The following is a 22,634-nucleotide window of genomic DNA, read 5'->3' on the forward strand; positions in this document are numbered from 1 at the left end:
TAGTAAATTTTTTTGTCTTAGGTTATTTTTCAGTTTTAGAATTTCCATTTAGTTCTTTTCTTACAGTTTGTATTTCTCTGCTGCTATTTTCTATCTTTTGATTTATTTTTTAATTTTTAAAGTATATTTTATTGATTATGCTGTTACACTTTTCCAAATATTTTCTTCCCTTTACCCCCATACCCTACATCCCCCAACCCTCCAGCATCCCCCGCCCCTCACTTAGTTCATGTCCATGGGTCATACATATAAGTTCTTTGGCTTCTCTGTTTCCTATACTATTTTTTTAAAGATTTTATTTATTTATTTTTAGAGAGGGAAGGGAAGGAAAAAGAGAGCAAGAGAGAAAGAGAGAGAGAGAGAAACATCAATGTGCAGTTGCTAGGGGACGTGGCCTGCAATCTAGGCATGTTCTCTGACTGGGAATCGAACCTGTGATGCCTGGTTCACAGTCCGCGCTCAATCCACTGAGCGACGCCAGCCAGGGCTTCCTATACTATTCTTAACCTCCCCCTGTCTATTTTCTACCTACCATTTATGCTTTTTATTCCCTGTACCTTTCTCCCCCATTCTTCTACTACCCCTCCCCACTAAAAACCCTCCATGTGATACCCATTTCTCTGGTTCTGTATCTGTTCTAGTAGTTTGCTTAGTTTCTGTTTTGTTTTTTCAAGTTCAGTTGTTCATAGTTATGAGTTTGTTGTCATTTTACTGTTCATAGTTTTTGATCTTCTTCTATTTCTTAGATAAATCCCTTGAACATTTCATATAATAAGGGCTTGGTAATGATGAACTCCTTTAACTTGACCTTATCTGGGAAGCACTTTATCTGCCCTTCCATTCTAAATGTTAGCTTTGCTGAATAGACTAATCTTGGATGTAGGGATTTGCCTTTCATGACTTTGAATACTTCTTTCCAGCCCCTTTTACCTATAAGTTTTCTTTTTGAGAAATCAGCTGATAGACTTATGGGCACTCTTTTGTAGGTAGCTCTCTCCTTTCTTCTTGCTGCTTTATCTTTAATCTTGGGTAATTTAAGTATAACGTGCCTTGATGTGTTCCTCCTTGGGTCCCATTTCTTTGGACTCTTTGAGCTTCCTGGACTTCCTGGAAGTGTATTTACTTCATCAGACTGGGCAAGTTTTCCTTCCTTATTTTTTCAAATAAATTTTCCATTTCTTGCTCTTGTTCTCTTTCTGGCACCCCTATGATTCGGTAGTTAGAGTGCTTAAAGTTGTCTCAGAGGTTCCTAAGCCTCTTCTCATTTTTCTGAATTATTGTTTCTTCATTCTGTTCCAAATGAATGTTTATTTCTTCCTCTTGTTTCAATTGGTTGATTTAAGTCCCACTTTCCTTTCCTTCACTGTTGGTTCCCTGTATATTTTATTTTATTTCACTATTTATAGCCTTCATTTCTTCCTTCATTTAATGACCGAGCTCAATCAGGTCTTTGAGCATCTTGGTTAGCAGTGTTTTGAACTCTGTATCAGATAGGTTGTCTATTTCCTCATCACTTAGCTCTTTTTCTGGAATTTTGATCTGTTTTTTCAATTGGGCCCTATTTCTTTGTCTTGGTGCACCTGTTAAGTTGTAGGGGGGGTGGAGCCTTAAGTATTTGCCAGGAAGGGGCAACCCTCTTTGCTGTGTTGTGGTGCTGTCTGTGGGGGAGGGGTCTGAGAGGAAACAATGCTGCTGGCTTGCTCTGTTCTAGCCCTGCTTTCCAAGGAACTCTCCTATGAGACTGGGAGTTACTCTGCCATTGCAACCCCTGCAGTATGTTACAGCTAGTTTTGAGTCTTTAGTTTCCTGTTCAGCCAGCTCCACTTTGCTTGTGCAGGTCAGCTGCCTGGCTGGGTATCCTCTCAGCTTGGCTGCCTGTCTCTGGTCTTCGACCCTTCTACTGGTCTTGGTGAATGTTTCTTTAAATCCTTGGTTGTCGGAGTTCCATGCAGTTTAATTTTCTGGCACTTCTGGTTGTTTATTGTTTTTAAATTGGTTGTTATCCTTCTTTTGGTTGTGCGAAGAAACGAAGCATTTCTACCTATGCCTCCGTCTTGGCTGGAACTCATTTTACTTTTTTTAAAGTATATTTTATTAATTATGCTGTTACAGTTTCCCCAATTTCTCCTCCCTTACTCACCTCTGCCCTGCACCCCCCAACCCTCCAGCACTACATGTCCATGGGTTTTACATATAAGTTCTTTGAGTTCTCTGTTTTCTATACTATTTTTGATCTCTCCCTGTCTATTTTATGCCTATCAATTTGCTTCTTCTTCCCTGTACCTTTTTTCCCTTACTCCTCCCTTCCCCCTCCGCACTGAAATTACTCCATGTGATCTCCATTTCTCTGATTCTGTTCCTGTTCTAGTTGTTTGCTTAGTTGTTGTTTTAGTTGTTTGTCTTTTCTTTTAGGTTTGAATTCATTGTCACTTACTGTTCATATTTTTTATCTTCTTTTTCTTAGATAAGTCCCTTTAACATTTCATGTAATACTGGCTTGGTGATGATGGACTCCTTTAACTTGACCTTATTTGGGAAGCACTTTATCTGCCCTTCCACTCTAAATGAAAGCTTTGCTAGATAGATTAATCTTGAATGTACGTCTTTGCCTTTCATGACTTTGAATACTTTTTTCCATTCCCTTCTTGCCTGCAAGGTTTGTTTTGAGAAATCAGCTGAAAGTCTTATGGGCACCCCTTTGTAGGTAACTCTCTCCTTTTCTCTTGCTGCTTTTAGGATTCTCTCTTTACCTTTAATCTTGGGTAATGTAGTTGTGATGTGCTTTGGTGTGTTCCTCTTTGGGTCCCACTTCTTTTAGACTCTCTGACCTTCCTGGACTTCCTGAAAGTCTGTTTCCTTCACCAGATTGGGGAATTTTTCCTTCATTATCTGTTCAAATAAGTTTTCAATTTCTTCCTGTTGTTCTTCTCCTTCTGGCACCCCTATAATTCAAATATTGGAGTGTTTCAGGCTATCACAGAGGTAAGTAAATCTCTCTTCACTTTTTTGAATTCTTGTTTCTTCATTCTGTTCCAGTTGGATGTTTATTTTCCCTTTTTATTCCAAATCATTGGTTTGAATCCTGGTTTCCTTCCTGTCACTGTTGATTCCCTGAATATTTTGCTTTATTTTATTTTGGGTATCTTTCAGTTGTTTTTTCATTTTTCCACCAAGTTCAGTCAGCTCTGTGAGAATTTTGATTACGAGGGCTTTAAATTCTCCATCAGAAAGGTTGGCTGTCTCCAACTGCTTAGCTCTCTTTCTGGAGTTTTGCTCTGTGCTTTCATTTGGACCACATTTCTTTGTCTTGGCACACCTGTTAAGTTGTAAGAGAGTGGGGCCTTAGGTATTCATCAGGGATTTGCAACCCTCCTTGCTGTGCTGTGGTGCTGCCTGTAGGGGAGGGGCCAGAGAGGGAACAGTGCAGCTCGACTGCTCATCTCTAGCGCACTTTCCAAAGAACTCTCATGTGAGACTGGGAGTTTCTCTCACTGTGGCAACCACCACAGTCCTTAGCCAGCTCTGAGTCTTAATTTCCCCTTCAGCCAGCCTTGCCCCTGGTTCTTACCGGTCTAGTTGTTCTGGTTGACTGTTTCTTTAATTCCTTGGTTGTCTGAGTTCCATGCAGTTTGATTTTCTGGTGCTTCTGGTTGTTTATTGTTTTTTAATTAATTGTTATCCTCTTTTTGGTTGTGTGAGGAAGTGAAGGGTTTCTACCTACACCTCCATCTTGGGTGGAACTTCTTTTTACTTTTTATCTTTTTATTTACTATGAGCATATTTCTCTTTAATTTATTGAGCTTTGCCTAAACTCCTTGGCTGCTAAGTTCAACATACAGGCATTTTTTAAAAAATCCTCACCCAAGGACACACTTACTGATTTTACAGAGAGGGAAAGGGAGGGAGGCAGAAAGGGAGAGAAACATCCATGTGATAGAGAAACATTGATTGGGGGCTCCCTCTCTCACCCATGTAACTGAGGACTGAACATGCAACTCAGGCATGTTCCCTGACCAGCAATCAAACCAGTGACCCTTTGCTTTGTGGAATGATATTCCAACCAACTGTGCCACACTGGTCTGGGCTGGGCATTTCTGTTTTATTTCTAAAGCATATTGATATTTTTGTTTTAATAGTCAGTTGACTTGGTTAAATTCAAATTAAAAACTTTTTAAAATCACTTATTAATTGTTGTTCAAAAACAGTTGTCTCCATTTTCCCACCACCATTTTCTCCTGCCCCACCCATGCGCACCTCCCACCCGCAATGCTACTTGCCTTTGGCTTTGTCCATAGACACTTTAAACATGTTCCTTGATGACCCTTTCCTTTCTTTACCCTGTTATATCCCTCCCCCTCCCCTCTGGTTACTGTCAGTTTGTTCTTTATTTCAATGTCTCTGGTTATATTTTGCTTGTTGTTTGTTGATTAAGTTCCATTTATAGATGAGATCATACGGCATATGTCTTTCACTGCCTGGCTTCCTTCACTTAGTGTAATGCTCTCTAGTTTCATCCATGCTTTTGTGAAGGGTAGGAGCTCCTTCTTTCTTTCTGCTGCATAGTATTCCATCATGTAAATGTATCATAGTTTTTTGATTCACTCATTTACTGATGGGCACCTACATTGCTTCCAACACTTGGCTATTGTAATTATGCTGCTATGAACATCGGGGTGCATAGGTTCTTTTTAATTGGTGTTTCAGGATTCCCAGGGTATAATCCCAGCAGTGGAGTTGTTGGGTCAAAAGGCAGTTTCATTTTTACTTTTCTGAGGAACTTCCATACTGTTTTCCACAGTGGCTGTACCCGTCTGCATTCCCACCAACAGTGTGCTAGGGTTTCCTTTTCTCCAAAGCCTCTCCAGTGCTTATTGTTTATTGATTTGTTAATGATGGCCATTCTGACCGGTGTGAAGTAGTACCTCATTGTAGTTTTAATTTGCATCTCTCTGATACCTAGTGATGCTGAATATCCTTTCATATGTCCCCAGGCCTTATGTATGTCCTCCTTGGAGAAGTGTTTGTTCAGGTCCTTTGCCCATTTTTTAAATTGGATTGTTTGTCTTCCTGGAGTGGAGTCGTTTGAGTTATTTATGTATTTTGGAGATCAAACTTTTGTCTGAGATATCATTGGCAAATATATTTCCCCATACAGTCAGTTCTGTTTTCATTTCGCTGATGTTTCCTTCAGCCATGCAGAAGCTTTTTATTTTGATGAAGTCCCATTTGTTTATGCTTCCCTTTATATTCCTTGCTCTAGGGGACATATCAGTGAAAATGTTGCTGCGTGGAATATCTGAGATTTTCAAACTAAAAACTTTTTTAGAAAGATTTTATTTACTTATTTTTAGAGAGGGGAAGGGAAGGAGGAAAAGAGGGAGAGAAACATTGATGTGGGAGAGAAACATCTATAGGCTGCCTCTTGCACACCCCAACTAGGGACCTGGCCCGCAATTCAGGCATGTGCTTTGGCCACGAGCGGAACCGGTGACCCTTGGCTTTGCTTTGTGAGATGACACCCCATCCACTGAGCCAGACCAGTCAGGGCTGAAGCTAAAAACTCTTACAGTGTCTAGTAGCTCAAGTGTCAGTTCAATCTGTTTCATAGCAAAATTGCCTGCCTTATTCCTAGCACCACTGTGGTTAAGTCAGCCAAAAGTTCGTGATGCGTGGGTCACTGGCCATCAGTGATCACGGAATGCGGCGGATGGCTCGTCGAAACTCGAGAAAAACATACACAGAGACAACCAGGTCCTGTGGGGGAATAGGAACAGCAGGGCCACTTCTCACGTGGGAAGCGTGCCGCTTGGCCACCCTCCCTGGTGGAGAGAGTGCGCTGTTCCCCCTCGGGAGAAGCTTTTTATTGGTTTCGTTTGCATAAGAATTCAGGTAAAAGCTCATTACTCATTGCTAGGAAGTAAGGATCAAGCAATAGATAACAAGGAAGTCTGAGGGCCTATTTTGAGTCAGGGTCAAACAGCTGTAAAACTTTAAGGAACAAACTAACTTCCTCCTTGGACCCTTCTCATTCAACTGAGAGCATTCTAAACAAAGCAGGTTTCACAAGAATTTGCATGTTCTTTCTTAGGCCTGATCACCCGGGGAACCTGCCCTTTTCAGCACAGAGCTACACCACCCTGTCATTGTTTCAGGCTTAGGTGGAGCAAGGGAACTAAGGCAACCAAGAGATAAGGAGATTTTCTCCCAGACGATGAGGACTCAGGCTATGTCAAAGCCAAGGAGCGAAGGTCCATCATCCCCTTTTGCTGTAGCCCCCCAAGTCCTTCTTTTGGGGGCCTCCCACGTGATCGTGCCTGTCTTAGATTGTTCCCCCCTTGGGGAATCTTACCCGTCATTGGCTAACTGACCAAGCTTTGGGGTTCAGTTATGAATGAAGCAGCAGAAGCAGCGCTCCTGCCAGGGAGATAAGCTTTTGTCTCCTTGCTGGCTTATGGTTCCAAGGGTGTTCCCTTAGCCTTAGCCTAGGTGGGAGTTACAGCTTCTGATACCAGGCAGGGCAGTTCCCAACAAGTTCGGATACAATTTATATACAGAGTTTGAAGTTTTCTTTCTTTTTTTTCAGGCTTATTTAAAATGATGTGGCTACAGTTATCCCAAAGTTTGTTTTTTGGTTCTTTATTCTAAAAACACTACAGGGTTTTGAGTCAGAATACAAACTCTTGCCCTTTGACTCTTATAGTGCCCTACTTGAGGTCTACTGCTAGATGAAGAGCATTTTGTTCCTCTTCCTTAGCAGGGGCTAATCATGGATATTTCTTCCTTAGAATTGGGTTCACGTGAATGTCTAGATTGTGGGTGGCCAAACACCAACTTCAGCACTGCTAATTCCTCATGCTTTTGTCCTTCATTCAGCAACCCCATTGCCATCCTTGGTCATTGACTGTACTTTGGAAAGCTTAGTGCTATCCTGGAAGCTTTGCATGATACCTTAAAACAGGCCTGAATTACTCTACCCTCCAAGCCATACTTCATTTTTTCTCTGGCCACCCTATTACTACTATGCACATTACCTGGCTCTTTTCTTCACTCTGGCTCCTCAGCTCTTTGCAGTCTTTGATGACTCTAATTTCTTTTGGGTGAGCTAGGTAGACAGAGAGGACCAAAAAGAATGGGCTCAGGTGACCATGATGATTTCTATGGTCCAAAATGGATTCAAAAATTAAATGGAGATATAGAAAGCGTGTTTGTTAAATTTGCAAGCAACTCAAAGCTGGTGTGTGATAAATAATGGACATTGGAGTTCAAAATGCTATTGATTGTTAACACTTTGAAGTGGCTTCAAAAAGAAGCAAAGATGAAACTAAAGGCTCTAGGAGAACGTTGTAAGTTAAGAATTGTGAAGACCTGACTTGCCTTCAATGGATCCATTAGAGATTTAGCCAGATCCTAACATACCTGAGTTTAGGCCTAGCTTCACCACTGGGTGTTACAGCAGCAGCATTTTTAAAAGGTGTATGACCTCCTGTCTTCTTTAAACCTCTCAGAGTCTTCCGTTCATAGTGTTTTCTCTTCTAATGGCTTGTCTTAACAACCCTCATATTGTTAACCCTCATATTGTTAAGACTAAGCCTTAGTCTTAACAATATGACAACGTATTACTGTACATTGTGAAAGCATTTGGAGTACTTTCTCCTTGTTTTGATTACTGAAATTTGTGTACTGTTGATATAACAGGGAAAAAATACTCCCCTGTTTTCTCTTGTGGGTAGATGGCAGCTATGGGAATGTGTACAGTTTTAGGCATCACATTTCAAAAGGAGTTTACTCAGAAGAGATCAGCCAACAGAGTGAGATGTGTGGAAACTTTATTACAAAAGGAAAGAAAAGAGTAATTGGCACTATTGGAAAGAGAATAATTCAAAAGGAAATGAAAGTGGTGGGTGGAATTAGAGCCTGAAACTTTAGAAGTTTGGTCTTGATTATGTTTAATCTGCATCTCAGAATGGGAGACTCTGTTTAGCTCAGATTTTATTCATAGTGTCTTGCAGAATCAGCCAGTATTCTTACTGACATAGACACGTACAAATGTTAATTTAATACAGAACTGTGTTTTTTCCTGTGACTGTTATCACTTTAATAGACCACATTCCCATTCTCCTTTTTCTATCCAACCAAAGAGGGCAAGATAAGTTCCTACTTCTCCAGACAGTAGTTTCCAAAAATTCCAGGAGCCAGTACTCTTGTCCCTACTTTGTGTTCAATTTTGAAAACAGACACTGCCATTAAAATCCTTTGGTTCACACTAATATGGCAGCCATCAGAGCCTTATTAACTTTAATTGGTTGACTGCTAAATAAATCATGCCTCTTTGAATTCAAGTAACAACTCCAGAAGTCCATATCTGAAGGCAGTTTTGGGATCTGGAAGTAAAGTTTGGTCTGCTACAAAAACCCACAAGTATACTGCACAGTCCACAGATCTTGCTCATGGGGAAAGCTCCAGACACTGTGGACAACCAGGGTTATGATAGTGGCTGGTGGTGAAGGCAGACCTTTTCATAGTGAAAATCTTAAAAGGAATGCATACAAGTCAAGACACTTGGCCTGTATGTAACCCACTTCTCTTTTGTGCACACTGGGAAGATGAAGAAGTAGAATCATACTTCAGTTCATTTATTTGTCTGCCTTGATTATGATTTTATCATCACTAGCCTGTCAGTATTTTATATCCTCTTCTGTTTCCACACTGTTGCCATCAAAGGCCATAAATTTATGTAGAACAGAAATATAGAGAGAAATTCAGGGTAATCAGAGGCCTGTGGTAATAACATGAAAACCAGGTGCCTTTGACTTGGGACAGTGTAATTGTAGACCAATGTTGTATGGCCTTATTAACAGTTACATAATGTAATGCCTTCTGTTTGCCATGGACAGAAACTTCTGGAGTTTTAACTCTGTATTTCTGTCTTCATAGTGTTACTCTGAAAGACTTAGTTTTCAATCTGATTAAAAAAAAACAACAACAACACAAAACCCTGACCAGAACATTCTCTTGGGTTTTTGAAAGTGTATTTTTGTGTGGATACTACTTAATGAATACCTATCTGTTTAACACTATTAGGTTCTGATAAAAAACAACAACAATAACAATAACAATAACAAATCTACAATTAGCTATGTGGGCTGAGGTTTTCTGAAAAAACGTTTTATGGATTTAAGTGATATATAAGCAGGACCTTGAAGAAAGTCTAAATGACTAAATAGGTAAAATGGTTACACTTGAAGAAGTGAAAGCATCATTTCACTTTAACTCAAGTCGTCTAGAGATTCAGACTTTATCATTGACTGCCATACAAGTTGGAACTAGAAGAGAGGAGAGAAGAGAAATGGAGAAGTGTGGAGAAAAAGGGAAAGTGGAAGGGAAGGAAAAAAAGTGAGCCAAAAAAGTCATGTCTCAACATTAATTTTATGAGAATTTATTGAGCATCTAAGTTGTGCCAGGCACTGGCAGGATTTCACATATGAGAAAATAGTCTTAGAAAGGCTAAGTAATTTGCCCACAATCCTACGATGTGTAAAAGTCTGTGAAACACTATAGCATGTATTATCAACTGGGCTTGTAGCATGTTCTCGTTCAGAGATACTTATCTCTTTGAAATGGCTGTAATATAGTTGCGATAACTGCTATACAGTTGGAATGATTCCATAGAGTTACACCAAGAAGTTCAACAAAATGACTTGAAGAATTCCTTTCTGCCTAATTTTAGGGGTCTATGATTCTTTAAAGTGGGCTGTCTTTTCATTATGGGTTATCATAACCAATTTCTGCTTTGTTTCTTCTAATACTTAGAACCAATTCTGCTCAGTTTACATTGTAAGTTAAAGTTGGTTGATATTTGGAGAATCATAGACCAGTAATTAGATCCATGCGTTTTTGTTATTAGTTGCGTTTGCTTGTTGTGCTGTCAACTAATTCCTTGAAATTACTCACTCTTTGATTCTTTTGAAACAACCAGATGTTATCGCCCTGACTAAAACTCCTCCAAGGCTTCCAGGGGCACTTGGAATACAATTCAAACTTCTTCTTCTCTTTGTTTAAACAAGTGAGGCCTTTCATGTGCCTATTTCTTTTTAAGATTTTATTTAATTAATTAATTTTTTTTTAGAGAGAGAGGAGAAGGGAAGGAGAGAAACATCAATGTGTGGTTGCCTCTCATGTGCCCCCCACTGGGGACCTGGCCTGCAACCAAGCATGTGCCCTGACTGGGAATCCAACCAGCGACTCTTTGCTTCGCAGATGGGTGCTCAGTCTACTGAGCTACACCAGCCAGGGCAATTCAAACTTCTTAATTGTGCCTCTGAGGTTCTGCATTTTTTATCCTCACCTACCTTTCCAACCTCAACTTTTCTAACTGTCAGCCGCCAGTGTACTAGAGCCTCCAGAGTTTTGTTTTGGTCCCTGGATTATATCCAGTTATTTTTGCTGCCTCGGGACTTTGGCACACATATTTCCTTTTCCTTAGAATTCTCCTTGTTACCACTTTCCATGTGACAGCCATACTTATCCTTCAGGTGTCATATTTAGACCTTTGCAGAGAACCCTTTTTAGACCATTCATTCTACTATAGGGCTCCATTGTTGGTTTCTCCCTTAGTTGGTTGCCCTATCCTTTCATAACATTTTGTGTCTTTGAAATAGTTTACATGTATTTGTTTGTTTCCTTTTAACTACTTGTTTACCACTAAATCATAAACTTCATGAGGCCAAGGACTATGTCTAGTTAGATCTCTACTATTTACCTAGTGTGGAACTGAATAAATATTTTTAAATAAATATTGAGGCCTTAAAATTGCTAACTACTTTGTAACCTGCAAAGAGTTTTCACTCATATTCTCAATCCTTATAATCATTTCTGAGATATTTCAGGCAGGGTAGATATTAATTTTCTATTTTATAGAAGGTAAGACATGGAGAGTTTGCTTGACTTGGACAAGGTCACATAACTAGTGATGGTTGGGTGTGAAGTGTTGGGTCTTTTGGTAATTAGACTAGTACTCTTTCTACCAAAAAGAGCTAGCAATGGGAAATTCTTGTGGATACAGAGTAGCCAAATAGTGTGCTTAGGAAAGAATCGCACAGTCTGGATGCTTAGAACTACTTATCTTTCATTTTCATTCATTCTATCTGTGATCAGTACTGGTTTAGCATGATAATTTCTCATAGCATGATAGCAGAAAAATAGATTCAGTTACTTGTTGATATATACATACAAAAGCTAAGCTTAAACCACTGGCTGAACTGAATGGAGGTAGAATGTATTTTAATTTAGAAATCTGGCTTCACCTCTGCAGCGTCAGAATGAATATATTGCTCACCTCAAGGACCAGTTGCAAGAGCTGAAGGCAAAAACTAACATGGAAAATCACTATATGAAGAGAAACGCTGAGGTGCAGATTTCTCAGACCCAGAAAAAATGTAACAAAACAGAGGAGCTCTTGCTAGAAGAAATTGAGGTAATCACTGCTGCATTAGGAATGAGCCAGACAGGTGGCATGTGAACTGTCACTCCTGACATTGACTCAGTTAAGGAAGGAGGAGGGAGAGGGAGAGTTTTACCATCTTTGTTTGACCTCTCCTGCCGCCCTAACATCTGAGCTGAAAAATAAGAGTGGAAGGAGGACTTGTGTATTTATAACCAGAGATTCTGATGGCCTGTATAGCCTGAATCTCTTGTTTTTGGAAAGCTGGTTGTACTTTCTTCCTTTGGTCACTTTATTTTATAAAACCACTTGCCATTTCTCCTGGAAAGTATAGGAAGAGAGCAAAATAAGACAGGTAGTAACTGCAGGGTATTTCTGCTGCTTTCCTTACTCAACCAGTATCTTTTATCCCTCTACTAAGAAATACAAAATCTAGAGACCTGAACCTCACTCAAACCTACATTTATAGAAATGAGAAATCACAGTGAAAAATACCAGGAGAAAGAAACAAGTCTTAAGCCATACCTGGGGACTGTGCTCCAAAGAAGCAGTTAGACCCTCATTAGAGGATGAAAGCTAAAATGGCTAAAAGAACAATAGGGAGGCGACCAGGAGCAAACTCAGTAGTGTGTCTGCACAGGACTCCTTTTTTTTTGGAGCTTCCTGCTTCTTTGGAGCTTAATCCCCAGGTGTAGTTTAAGATTGTGACAGCAAATTTTTTTCTTGCACCCTGGAATTTCTTTTTACAGACCTAAGAACCTGTCCCCAGGAAGTATTGTTTCTCTCCTTAAATTGATATCGCTTTCCAGGCAACAGGATTATGGTTCTTCTGTTCTGGGCAACTGCACGTATTTAGCACAGTGCCCGACACACAGCTCAGCACTGTTTGTGAACACTGAGTAGGAGGGAACAGAATTGCAGCTCTGGAGCAGTATGCAGAGCTCTGGGAATTGCGGCTGTCACAGCTGCACCTCTGACCTTGAGAAGTGCTCATTTCCGACTCGGCTGGGGAGAATTCTGATGCTGGTTTATCGTTCTACAGAAACTAAGGTTGAAAACTGAAGAAGAGAACCAGATTCATATGGCGATTGAAATATTCCTTCGAAAGGAGCAGCAGGTGAGTCACCTAAACTTGTTTATCTTCTGACCTGTGTGTTCAACTTTTAACAAGGACAGCAAAACCATTTTTTTTGGGTGGGGGGAGAAAAATCAATCTTAATTCTACCAGCCTAACGAATGAGCTGTAGCCCATATTTTCTTTTAAAGTGATTCATCTGAATAAATATTTTATAAAACTGTAATTTGAGTACAGAAAAAATTTTGTCTTCTGCCTTTATCATATAGCATTATATAGAAAACTTTTCTTGTTCTTTTATTGCCTCATCATCATAATTTTAAAATTTGACTTTGTTAAATTATAAAAATAACATTCTTGGTTGAGGGAAGTTTTTTTAAAATTGTCAGTTGCTTTTTTACTCATATTTTCTGTGTAATCAATCTCTTCATAAAAAAATTTAAATGGTTTTATAATTTGGTTATGCCGTGGTTTACTTGGTACCCTTTCCTTTAGATATTTAGGTTATTTCCAAATTTTCATTATTATAAATAATGCAGTAATGAAAGCTTTGCCAAGTAAGCGTTTTTCATCATTGCAATTATTTACCCAAAGTAATCTAAAGTATGATATTATGATGCCAAAGAGACTGGTATTTTGTGAATTGCTAATATTGTTAGTACTTTCAAACTTACGCTACCATCAACAGTGTATACAGGTGCTACTTTCAAGTATCCTCAACAGCACTAGCCATTTTAGATATTATTAAGTCTGCAGACTTAATGAGTTGTTTTATTTTGCATTTTTTTGCTTACTAAGAGATGACCATTTTTCCATATATTTATTTAGTCATTTTGTTTCTTGTGTGAATTATATGGTTTTAATTAGTATTTCTAATGTTGCAGAAAATAACTCACACTCGGGGAAGATGGCGAGGCATGAACCTTTATTACGCCAGCGGGCTCAGAGGGGTTAACTACTCAAATCCTGAGCAATAAGTTTTGTTTTCCCGGGGTTTAAATAGCCCCAGGCTTCCTGCCTACCTGGCGAAGCAAAGTTGCAGAAGCCAAATGCGGAGGGGTTAGGGAGTTAGTAGTTAGGGAGTCAGGTCTGGTTACCATATATGGGGGACAAAGGAACAAGGCACTGTGAATTTTTGCAGGTGTTACAGAGAGGACAGCTTATCAATAAAGCAACAGAGCACAGAAGCTTATCATGGGGTTTTTCTTTTCCTACCACATTCCCCCCTTTGATGCTAAACAGCACTGGTGTCTGTTCTAGCATCAGTGTTGTAGTCCGCATATTCACTCTCTGTTTGAGTTGGCTGTAATCTCCGGTAGTGGTGTCCCTGGAGAGAAAGGATCTTGGAGGCAGCTTATTGGGTCACTGTTGCTTCTATCTGTTGCACTACCGTACGCAGTAAACAGGGTCCTATAGTTAATGCAAGAAAGAGGATGACAAGAGGGCCTAAAATGGGGGTCAAAATAGGAAAAAGGATTGATTGCCACCAGGAGTGGGTTTCGGCAGGGGAGCTGATGCTCCCCAATCTCTGGCGAATGTCCTTTAGTTTGCCAATATTTTCTTCTACTATTTCACTTTCATTGACGTAGTAACAGCATTCTTCCTGTAGGAAAAGACAAGTTCCCCCCTTCTCGGTGAGTAAGTCTAGTGCCCACCGATTTTGTTGGGCTACCCGAGCTAGGAAGGTTATTTGCCTCTGCAGTGAGGCCATAGATAGAGCAGAGGCATCCATGGACTGATTTAACTCTTCCTGGAGCTCTTTAGTGGATTGGAGGCTGACTGCTAGTCCTGAACTCCCCAGTCCCATTCCGATGACTGAAGTGGCCAAACTTAACCCAACCATCAGGGGGAAGAGGACTGCTCGCTTCTGATGTTCTTGAGCAAGCAGGGTACTCAACTCGCCCGGTTGATATAAGACGAGCTAGGGGGCTAAGGCCACGAGATAGCAAGGGGCTGGGATGCTATGATTTACCGACTGGTAGAGAGTCCTGTTACATCAAAAGAAAGTTCCTGGCAGGCTGGTGATGGATCTGGAGGATGGCAACATCTGATTGCAGGAACCAGGTGGTCTGTAGCACTCCAGCAGTCTGATGGATGAGTCCTGGAATAGAGGAACACCTTGGAGAGAAAAGGGTTCTGGGGTCTGAGCTTTGGAAACAGTAAGGGGTTGTTGAAGTGGAAGTGCAGTCAGTGGTGGCCTGTTAAGATATGCACATAAGAAACAGTCATTGTAACTGCCTGGACTGGTTAGATGAAGTAGCTGTGCCCCCTGCTATATCAGTTTTATCCAAGAGAAAGGTCCTACTGCTTTTTGACCTTCCAAGTTTTCTAGTTAGCGTCTTTTCTTGATCTTCTATGACTGACTGGATGTGATAGATGGTATTTAGGGCAGGGTTTTGTGCTTCTCTTACTTTTACAACAAATATGTGCCCCTGGGGATAGTTGTATATCATACTTTGATAGATTTTTCCTCTTACTCCTATTTCCCAATTTTTATCTAGTGGATTAAATATTCGTATGTTAATGGCCCCACTGGGCTCAGTTTTATAGTCAGTTTTTTATTGTGTAAACAGGAGCCGTAGTAGCAACTTCCATAGGTCTCCAGATACTTGCCACATTCCGAATCAAATCCTAATTTTGGCCCTGGTTTAGCATCAATGGTGAGACAAATGGCAGGGCTTCCCCCGCTTACGGATTTTAGGTCCGTGAGTTTGATGGTAAGGAATGAAGGACTGGTGCAGCCCGTATTAGGACATGTCATGACACCCACCGTGTGGGTGATGACATTACCATTTTTTCTATAGGTTTCTCTTGCATAGAATCTCCAGACATATGGCTGCACTAGAGTTAATCCAGATAACACTTGGGCACAAAGGAATATTTCTAATATTCTGCTCATGGCTAATTGCTAAAAGACACAGATTAGATATACAAAGATGAAAATCACACAGAAATATGCGGCAACCAAAAGGGAATTTTCAATGAGTCCCCAGTCTTTAGGAGTTACAGAGACCAGTATTATCCCGAAGATTCCGGCCGCCAAGGTCATAGAGGCTAGGAACTCAGCTGGGCATTTATCCATAATCTTGGTGTCGGGCTGTAACCTCCCAGACGTCCTGGGCTCCTGAAGTCTCCTTCCGTCGTTGCTGTAGTTTCAAGGCCAGCACCCGCTGCTCGGCGGCTTCTTCTCCTGGTCCTTCTGGCCCAGCTGCTGCCTTCACCCGAGAATGGTGGATCCACGGCGTGATTCCTGCGACCATAAGGGCAGTAGGGATAGTTAAAAGCACAAAATGAGGGCCCGTCCACACAGGTTAGAGAGGCTCCTTTTTCCAGTCTTTCACCCATACATACTGCCCTGGACGGTGTGGGTGTGCTGGCCCCCCTTGGGGTTTAGGTTCAAACCCTAATTGGGTTTCTCCTATCTGGTCTAAGGCCTTTCCTAGCTGTTCTGAGTACCTTCTTTGTCTTATCTCCCCTTGTACTGGTAAATTGCTAGGTCCTGTTATTCTCACTATGGGAGTGGGCCTTCTGTATACTAACTCATAGGGGGTATACCCTGCCTGGTTTGGGGTGCTTCTAACTTGGAGCAGGGCTATTGGCAACAAGTCTGTCCAGGGCAGCCCAGTCTCTTGGCAGAGTTTTGCCAAAGTTTCTTTCAGTGTCCTATTCATTCTTTCCACTTTCCCTGAACTTTGGGGCCAGTATGCAGTGTGCAGCTTCCACCTTATATTTAGCAGTCTTGCTGAATCCTGCACCACCTGGGAAATAAAAGTTGGTCTGTTGTCACTTTCCAGGTTTAGAGGTAGTCCATGTCGGGGAATTATTTCCCTTAGTAGAACTCTGGCTACCTCTCTGGCCCTTTCAGTCCTGGCTGGGAAAGCTTTGACCCAACCTGAGAAGGTGAATATGAGGACAAGCAAGTACTTATATCCTCGGCTTGGTTTGACTTCAGTGAAATCCACCTGCAGGTCTTCCAGAGGTTGAGTTCCCCAGTACTGTGTTCCTGGCGGGACCCGATTGTTCCCTGCTGCATTGTTCTTAGGGCAAGTTACACATCTGGCTGCAACATTGGCACATAGTGCGGTGAGGTTGGGTATAGATACCTTTGGAGCAGGTTTTCTAGGGCTGTTTTCCCTAGGTGGGTCAGGATGTGACAATTCTGGACCACCTGCGCTGCCTGGCTCTGGGGCACATAAATTTGTCCGTCAGAGAGCCTCCACAGGCCTTCTGATGTTTTGGATTCCCAATTCTGCCTGGCCCATTGTTCCTCAGCCGGCTGATAGTCTTGGGTGTTTAAGGGGGAACTGAGCAAAGGGCCCACTATAGCTTCTGGAGAATCTTGTCTCTTAGCAGCAGCTTTTGCAGCCTGATCCACGAGCTGGTTCCCTACGGCCTCTTCTGTGTTGCCCTTAGTGTGTACCCGGCAGTGCATAACTGCTACCTGAGCCAAACTCCATACAGCCTCCAGGAGTCGGAGGATTTTGGTTTTGTTTTTTATTTCTTTCCTTTTGGCAGTCGGTAGCCCTCTTTCTCTATAGATGGCCCCATGTATGTGGAGGGTGGCAAAAGCATACTTGGAGTCAGTGTATATGTTGACCATTTTTCCCTTGCTTAGTTCCACGGCCCAAATGAGGGCATAAAGTTCTGCCCTTTGGGCTGACCACCCGGAGGGCAGAAGCTCTGCTTCAAGGATTTGGTCCTTTGTAGTTACTGCATACCCCGAATCCGCTCCCCCTTCTCAGTTATGGTACTGCTCCCGTCTGTGTACAGGTTGAGGTCCCCCGATCCAACAGCTGGTCCCTTAAATCTGGCCGGCTGGCATATATCTGATCCGTGATCTCCTCACAGTTATGGTCAGGTTCCCCGGTTTCTGCAGGTGAGAAGGTGGCTGGATTGATTTTGCGCACCGCCTTTAGATGTACTCGGGGGTTTTCCTGCAGCATTCCCTGGTACTGAGTAAGCCGGGGGTTGAATAGCCACCGATGTCCTTGCCCCTCAAGGAGGCTGTGTACAGCATGCGACACATATAAGCTAATTTCTTGCCCCAGGGTGAGTTTGTCAGCTTCTTGGAGGAGGGAAACAGCGACCGCCATGGCCCACAAGCAGGGTGGCCATCCAGCTGCTACATTATCCAGCTGCTTGGAGAGGTAGGCTACTGGGCGTTGCCATGGTCTGACTTCTTGAGTCAGAACCTCCAAGGCTACTTTCTCCTTTTCATGAACGTTAAGAGAGAAAGGCTTATCGGGGTCGGGTAAGCTGAGGGCCAGGGTGCTAACCAGAAGTTCTTTTATTTTCTCAAAAGCTCCCTGTTGCTCGGTTCCCCAATTAAATGGAGCAGTCTCTGCCCCTTTAAGGGCTTGATACAGTGGCTTTGCTATTTCCGCGTACCCTGGGATCCATATTCAACAAAACCCCTTGGCTCCTAAGAATTCCCAGAACTGTCTTCTAGTCATTGGGCTGGATTGTTGATTAATCACAGCCCTCCTCTCAGTTCCCAAAGTCCCCTGCCCCTGGCTTATTTGGAAACCCAGGTATCAAACTTCCTTTTGGCAAATCTGTCTGGGCCTTCCTTTTGGACACCTGGTAGCCTTTTGATGCCAGGAGCTGGAGCAGGGCCCGCGTCCCTTCCCGGCACTTGTAACTCCCTGGCCCTGCCAACAGCAAATTGTCCACATACTGGAGCAAAACAAGGCCAGGATGCTGCTCTGAGAAGGGCTTCAGGTCCTGGGCTAACGCTTCACTGAATATAGTGGGGGAGTTCTTGAACCCCTGAGGCAGCCAGGTCCAGGTTAATTGGGTCTTTGTGCCAGTGTGGGGATCTTCCCATTCAAATGCAAATATTGGCTGACTCACAGGGGCCAGGGGTATGCAAAAGAAAGCATCCTTTAAGTCTAGGAAGGTAAAATGTGAGGTGGTTGGGGGCAGTTGGCTTAATAGCATGTAGGGGTTAGGCACTGTTGGATGCAGAGTCAGGGTGACCTGTTAATGAACAGCCCTGAGGTCTTGTACCGGGCGGTACCCACTCTCATCTGGCTTTTTCACGGGGAGGAGCGGTGTGTTCCATTGTGATTGACAGGGAACCAATATTCCTGCAGACAAGTACTTATTTATTACCCCTGATATGCCTAGCCGGGCCTCTTTAGATATATGATATTGTTTGAGGCAGTGGGGCTGAGCCCCCAGTTTTAAGTCTGTTATCACTGGGGTTCGGCCAGTGGCAAGTCCTGGCGGGTTTCCCTCTGCCCACACATCGGGAAATTCCTCTGTGAGAGAATCTTGGCTGCCTAGGCCTCTATCTTCTTCATAGATCCAGTATTCTTCCTCCTGGGGCATAACGAGGGCCACCAAACTCGAGCTACCTAATTCGAGTGTGGCTTGTCCAGAGGGGTGAAAGGCTATGCGGGCCGAAAGCTTACTTAACAAGTCTCTGCCTAGGAGGGGCACAGGGCATTCGGGTAGGTAGAGGAATTCATGGCAGACCTGGTGCCCTCCCAGCTCGATTGTCTGGGCTTGACAGAATTTCTTTGGCTCACTGGGCCACCCTGTGGCTCCTACGATCGAAACCTCCTGGCCTGATGGCAGAGCCACAGGGGCTGTGACTACCGAATGCTCTGCTCCAGTATCTATCATGAAAGTCAATGGTTGGCCCCCCACTCTGGCTCGGACCATGGGCTCGTAGGGGCTGAGTTTCATTGAGCCCAGTCCTGCTCCTTCAGTATCCAAACTCACCAGACTGTGGATCCCAGGGGCTAGGGGAAACACTGGACCCTCCTTCTGCTTCCAGTTTGGGCAATCCTGTTTCCAGTGGCCCTTTCCCTTACAGTAGGCACACTAGTCTTTGTACACTTTAAAATGGCCTTTCTGCCCTTTCTTCTGCAGGCCCTTTGTTGGGGCCGCCAGGGCGACTGCCAACAGTGCTGCTTTTCTTTTCTGTTTTTCTAAGGCTGCGGTCTCAGCCGCCTCTTCTCTATTGTTATAAACTTTGTTTGCCACTTCTATTAACTGGCTGATGTTCATGCTGGCAAAACCCTCTAATTTCTGCAGCTTTTTGCAGATATCGGGTGCCAACTGAGTCACGAAAGCCATATTAACCATTCGCTGGCTATCCGGACTTTTGGTGTTAAAAGGAGTGTATATTCTGTATGCTTCAGTTAGTCGTTCTAGGAAATCTCCTGGGCTTTCGTCTGCCCCTTGCATTATATTGGAAACCTTAGCCATGTTGGTAGGTTTTTTGGCTCCCGCCCTGACCCCTTGTAGGATGGCCTCCCTATATCAGTCAAAAGCTAATCTCCCTTGCTCTGTATTGTGGTCCCAGTCCTGCTGAACTTCTGAAGCCACTGCTCGGGCGTACTGTGTGGGATCGACAGTGGCTGCCGGGGCATGGGTTTCAAGATATCGATGGGCCTCCTGCAAAATCTTGCGCTTCTCCTCCGTGTTAAATAGAGTTAATAGGAGCTGGCGACAGTCATACCAAGTGGGCCGGTGGGTCTGCATTATGGATTCCATTAAATTAATCAGAACCTGCGGTTTTTTTCCGAATATGAGGGTGTGTGGTGCTTCCAATTAAGGAGATCAGTGGTGGTGAATGGCTGGTAATAAAGAACCACAGGTCCTGGCTCAAATGTCCCATCGTCTGCCATCTGCCCGGGTCCCTGAGCCTCCCTCAGTGGTATCTGATAGGCCTGGTGATGTCTTAGCCAGGTCGCAATTGGCGACGGTGCAGTTTCCGGGAGCCTTTGTGGGGCCTCCCCCTCCCTTTGTGGGGCCTCCTCCAGTGGGCAAGACTGATGGGGGAGGAGTGTCTGGCCCTAGTGTAGCGGTGGAAGGTCCCCCGTATGGCGGTGGAAGAAAGGGTTGGTCATCCTCGGGGTGCTCCTGGTGGATCGGATGCTTTGGGCCCCTAGCCACCAGGATCTGGGTTTGGGGTCCAGACTTCTTCTTCTGTCCTGTGGTGCCTAGATGCTTCGGGGGTACTTTAGCTCACTGCTGGAGCCACTTAGGCATGTCCTGAGCTAACTCCTGCCACCTATCTATGTAAACATATTGATCTGGGTGTCCTGGCTTCCCGGTGACTATCAGGTGAACTGCTCTAATTATACTCAGATTAAGGGTGCCCTCAGGGAGCCAGCCTACCCCAAAAGAGGGCCACTCTGAGGTACAGAAAATTTCCAGTTGTCCTGGGCTCATCAAGGGATCTTGTTTTCGGAACTGGTCAAAATTCTGAAGTATACAATCTAAGACGGTTGACAATCCAGCCCCCATGTCTCCCTCCCTTACGACGCAGACAAACAAAGGGTAAGGGGATCTTTTGCACGCCTGCCTGGCCTGTCCTCTTGCGAGTAACTTCGGTGGTCTTGACAAAAGGTTGCCCGTGTAGAATCTGGGTTAACAACCCCTTATGCTGTACTACCGACCCAGGAACCGCAGGTGAGGGCCCAATCAGACTCCGTAAGCTGGCTGGCTCGTGGAGTCACAGACACATTCACACACAACCACACAGAGGTTATAACTGTTCCTCCCTGGAGTAGGAGTCTGATGGTCTGAGCCTTGGCCCAGACTCCTGAATTTTCTAGTTGAGAGGTGATCAGTCTCTCTCTGGTCTTGGGTCCGGTCCCCGGGGCACTTACCGATTCCGATTGGTGCCTCTGACAGTTCGTGGTTCGTCTCTCCCCCTCCTCCCGGGTCTTAGAGCAGTTGAGGACGCCGCATAGGAGTCTCCGCCCCTGGAAACCTGAAACTACCAGGGCACATGCTCCTTCCCCTCTGGCAGGGCTCCCCTGCCGAACCCTTGGGTTACCTTCACTGGAGGCAAAATGCCTGCTCAAGTGAGCGTTTCTTGGTCAGGGAACCAAAATGTTGCGGAAAATAACTCACATGCGGGGAAGATGGCGAAGCACGAACTTTATTGCACATGAGCTCAGAGGGGTTAACTACCCAAATCCTGAGCAATAAGCTTTGTTTTCCCGGGGTTTAAATAGCCCTGGGCTTCCTGACTATGTGGCGAAGCAAAGTTACAGAAGTCAAATGCGGAGGGGTTAGGGAGTTAGTAGTTAGGGAGTCAGGTCTGGTTACCATATATGGGGGACAAAGGAACAAGGCACTGTGAATTTTTGCAGAAGTTACAGAGAGGACAGCTTATCAATGAAGCAACAGAGCACAGAAGCTTATCATGGGGTTTTTCTTTTCCTGCCACACTAATACTAATAACAAACCAAGGTGAGTAGAGCCTTTCAAAATATCACTGTTGGATGAATAAGGAAAAAAAGAATTTTCAGTAAACAATTCCAAATTTGTAGTTAAAGAAAAGAATTTCAGACTTCCGGCAAGATGGAGAAATAGGTGGACGAACCGTGCCTCCTCGCACAACCAAGATTAGAACAACAATAATTTACAGACAGAATATCACTCAGAACTGATATAGAATTTATCTGAATGGAAGTCGGACAGCCAAGAAGTTGAAGTAGACCCGTACATCCAGACTGGTAGGAGACGACGAGCCGGGTGGGCATGGGACTGGCGCAGGTCAGCAGTGCGTGGAGGTCGGGGGAAAATTTGGCGCAAAATCGGCGTGACAGCCATCCGGGGCGCAAGAACGCAGCGGTGACCCCTGAGTACGCAAGCTGCGGCTGGTGGACCCAGTGAGGCAGCGATTGTGGACCAGGGCAGAGCTCACAGCCCAGGATCCCAAGGAAGGGCCTGAGCCCAGGAGTACAGAACTACCGCCATTGTCCCCACTCGCTCCTGCCCCCGCCCACACATATAACATCACAATCTAGCGACTGGGGTGCCCAGCCCCGGTGAACACCTAAGGCTCCGCCCCCTACTGTAACAAGAGCGACCAGAGACAGGGAAAGACATAAGACATGTTGCCAACAGAACAGATCAGTCCCCCAGGACTCATCCTTTTGAGTGACCAAGAAATAGCCAATCTATCAGATGCACAGTTCAAAACACTGGTGATCAGAAAGCTCATGGAATTGATTGATTTTGGGCGCAATTTAGATGAAAGGATGCAGGTTACCATAAAAGAGATGCAGGAAGATACGCGGAGGAGAGCCAATAGTGAAAGGAAGGAATCTGAGTCTCAAAACAATACAGTAGACCAGAAGGAAGATAGAA

At 43.7% G+C, this 22,634-nt stretch overlaps 1 protein-coding gene across 4 annotated transcripts in view; it reads left to right on the forward strand.

Moving 5' to 3' along the window:
- IQCG (IQ motif containing G) overlaps positions 1-22,634 on the forward strand; it is a 94,177-nt gene that overhangs the window by 45,233 nt on the left and 26,310 nt on the right. For 3 of the 4 annotated variants that reach the window (XM_045850950.1, XM_045850951.1, XM_045850953.1), the window contains exons 7-8: positions 11,312-11,473; positions 12,483-12,557. In XM_045850950.1, the coding sequence (XP_045706906.1) occupies positions 11,312-11,473; positions 12,483-12,557 (237 nt within the window). The remainder of the gene's footprint in view (positions 1-11,311; positions 11,474-12,482; positions 12,558-22,634) is intronic. The other variant, XM_045850952.1, reaches the window with a different exon arrangement.

The sequence above is a fragment of the Phyllostomus hastatus genome, unplaced genomic scaffold, assembly GCF_019186645.2.
Source record: "Phyllostomus hastatus isolate PE091 unplaced genomic scaffold, TTU_PhHast_1.1 phas_contig_86, whole genome shotgun sequence".
Taxonomy (NCBI): Eukaryota; Metazoa; Chordata; class Mammalia; order Chiroptera; family Phyllostomidae; genus Phyllostomus; species Phyllostomus hastatus.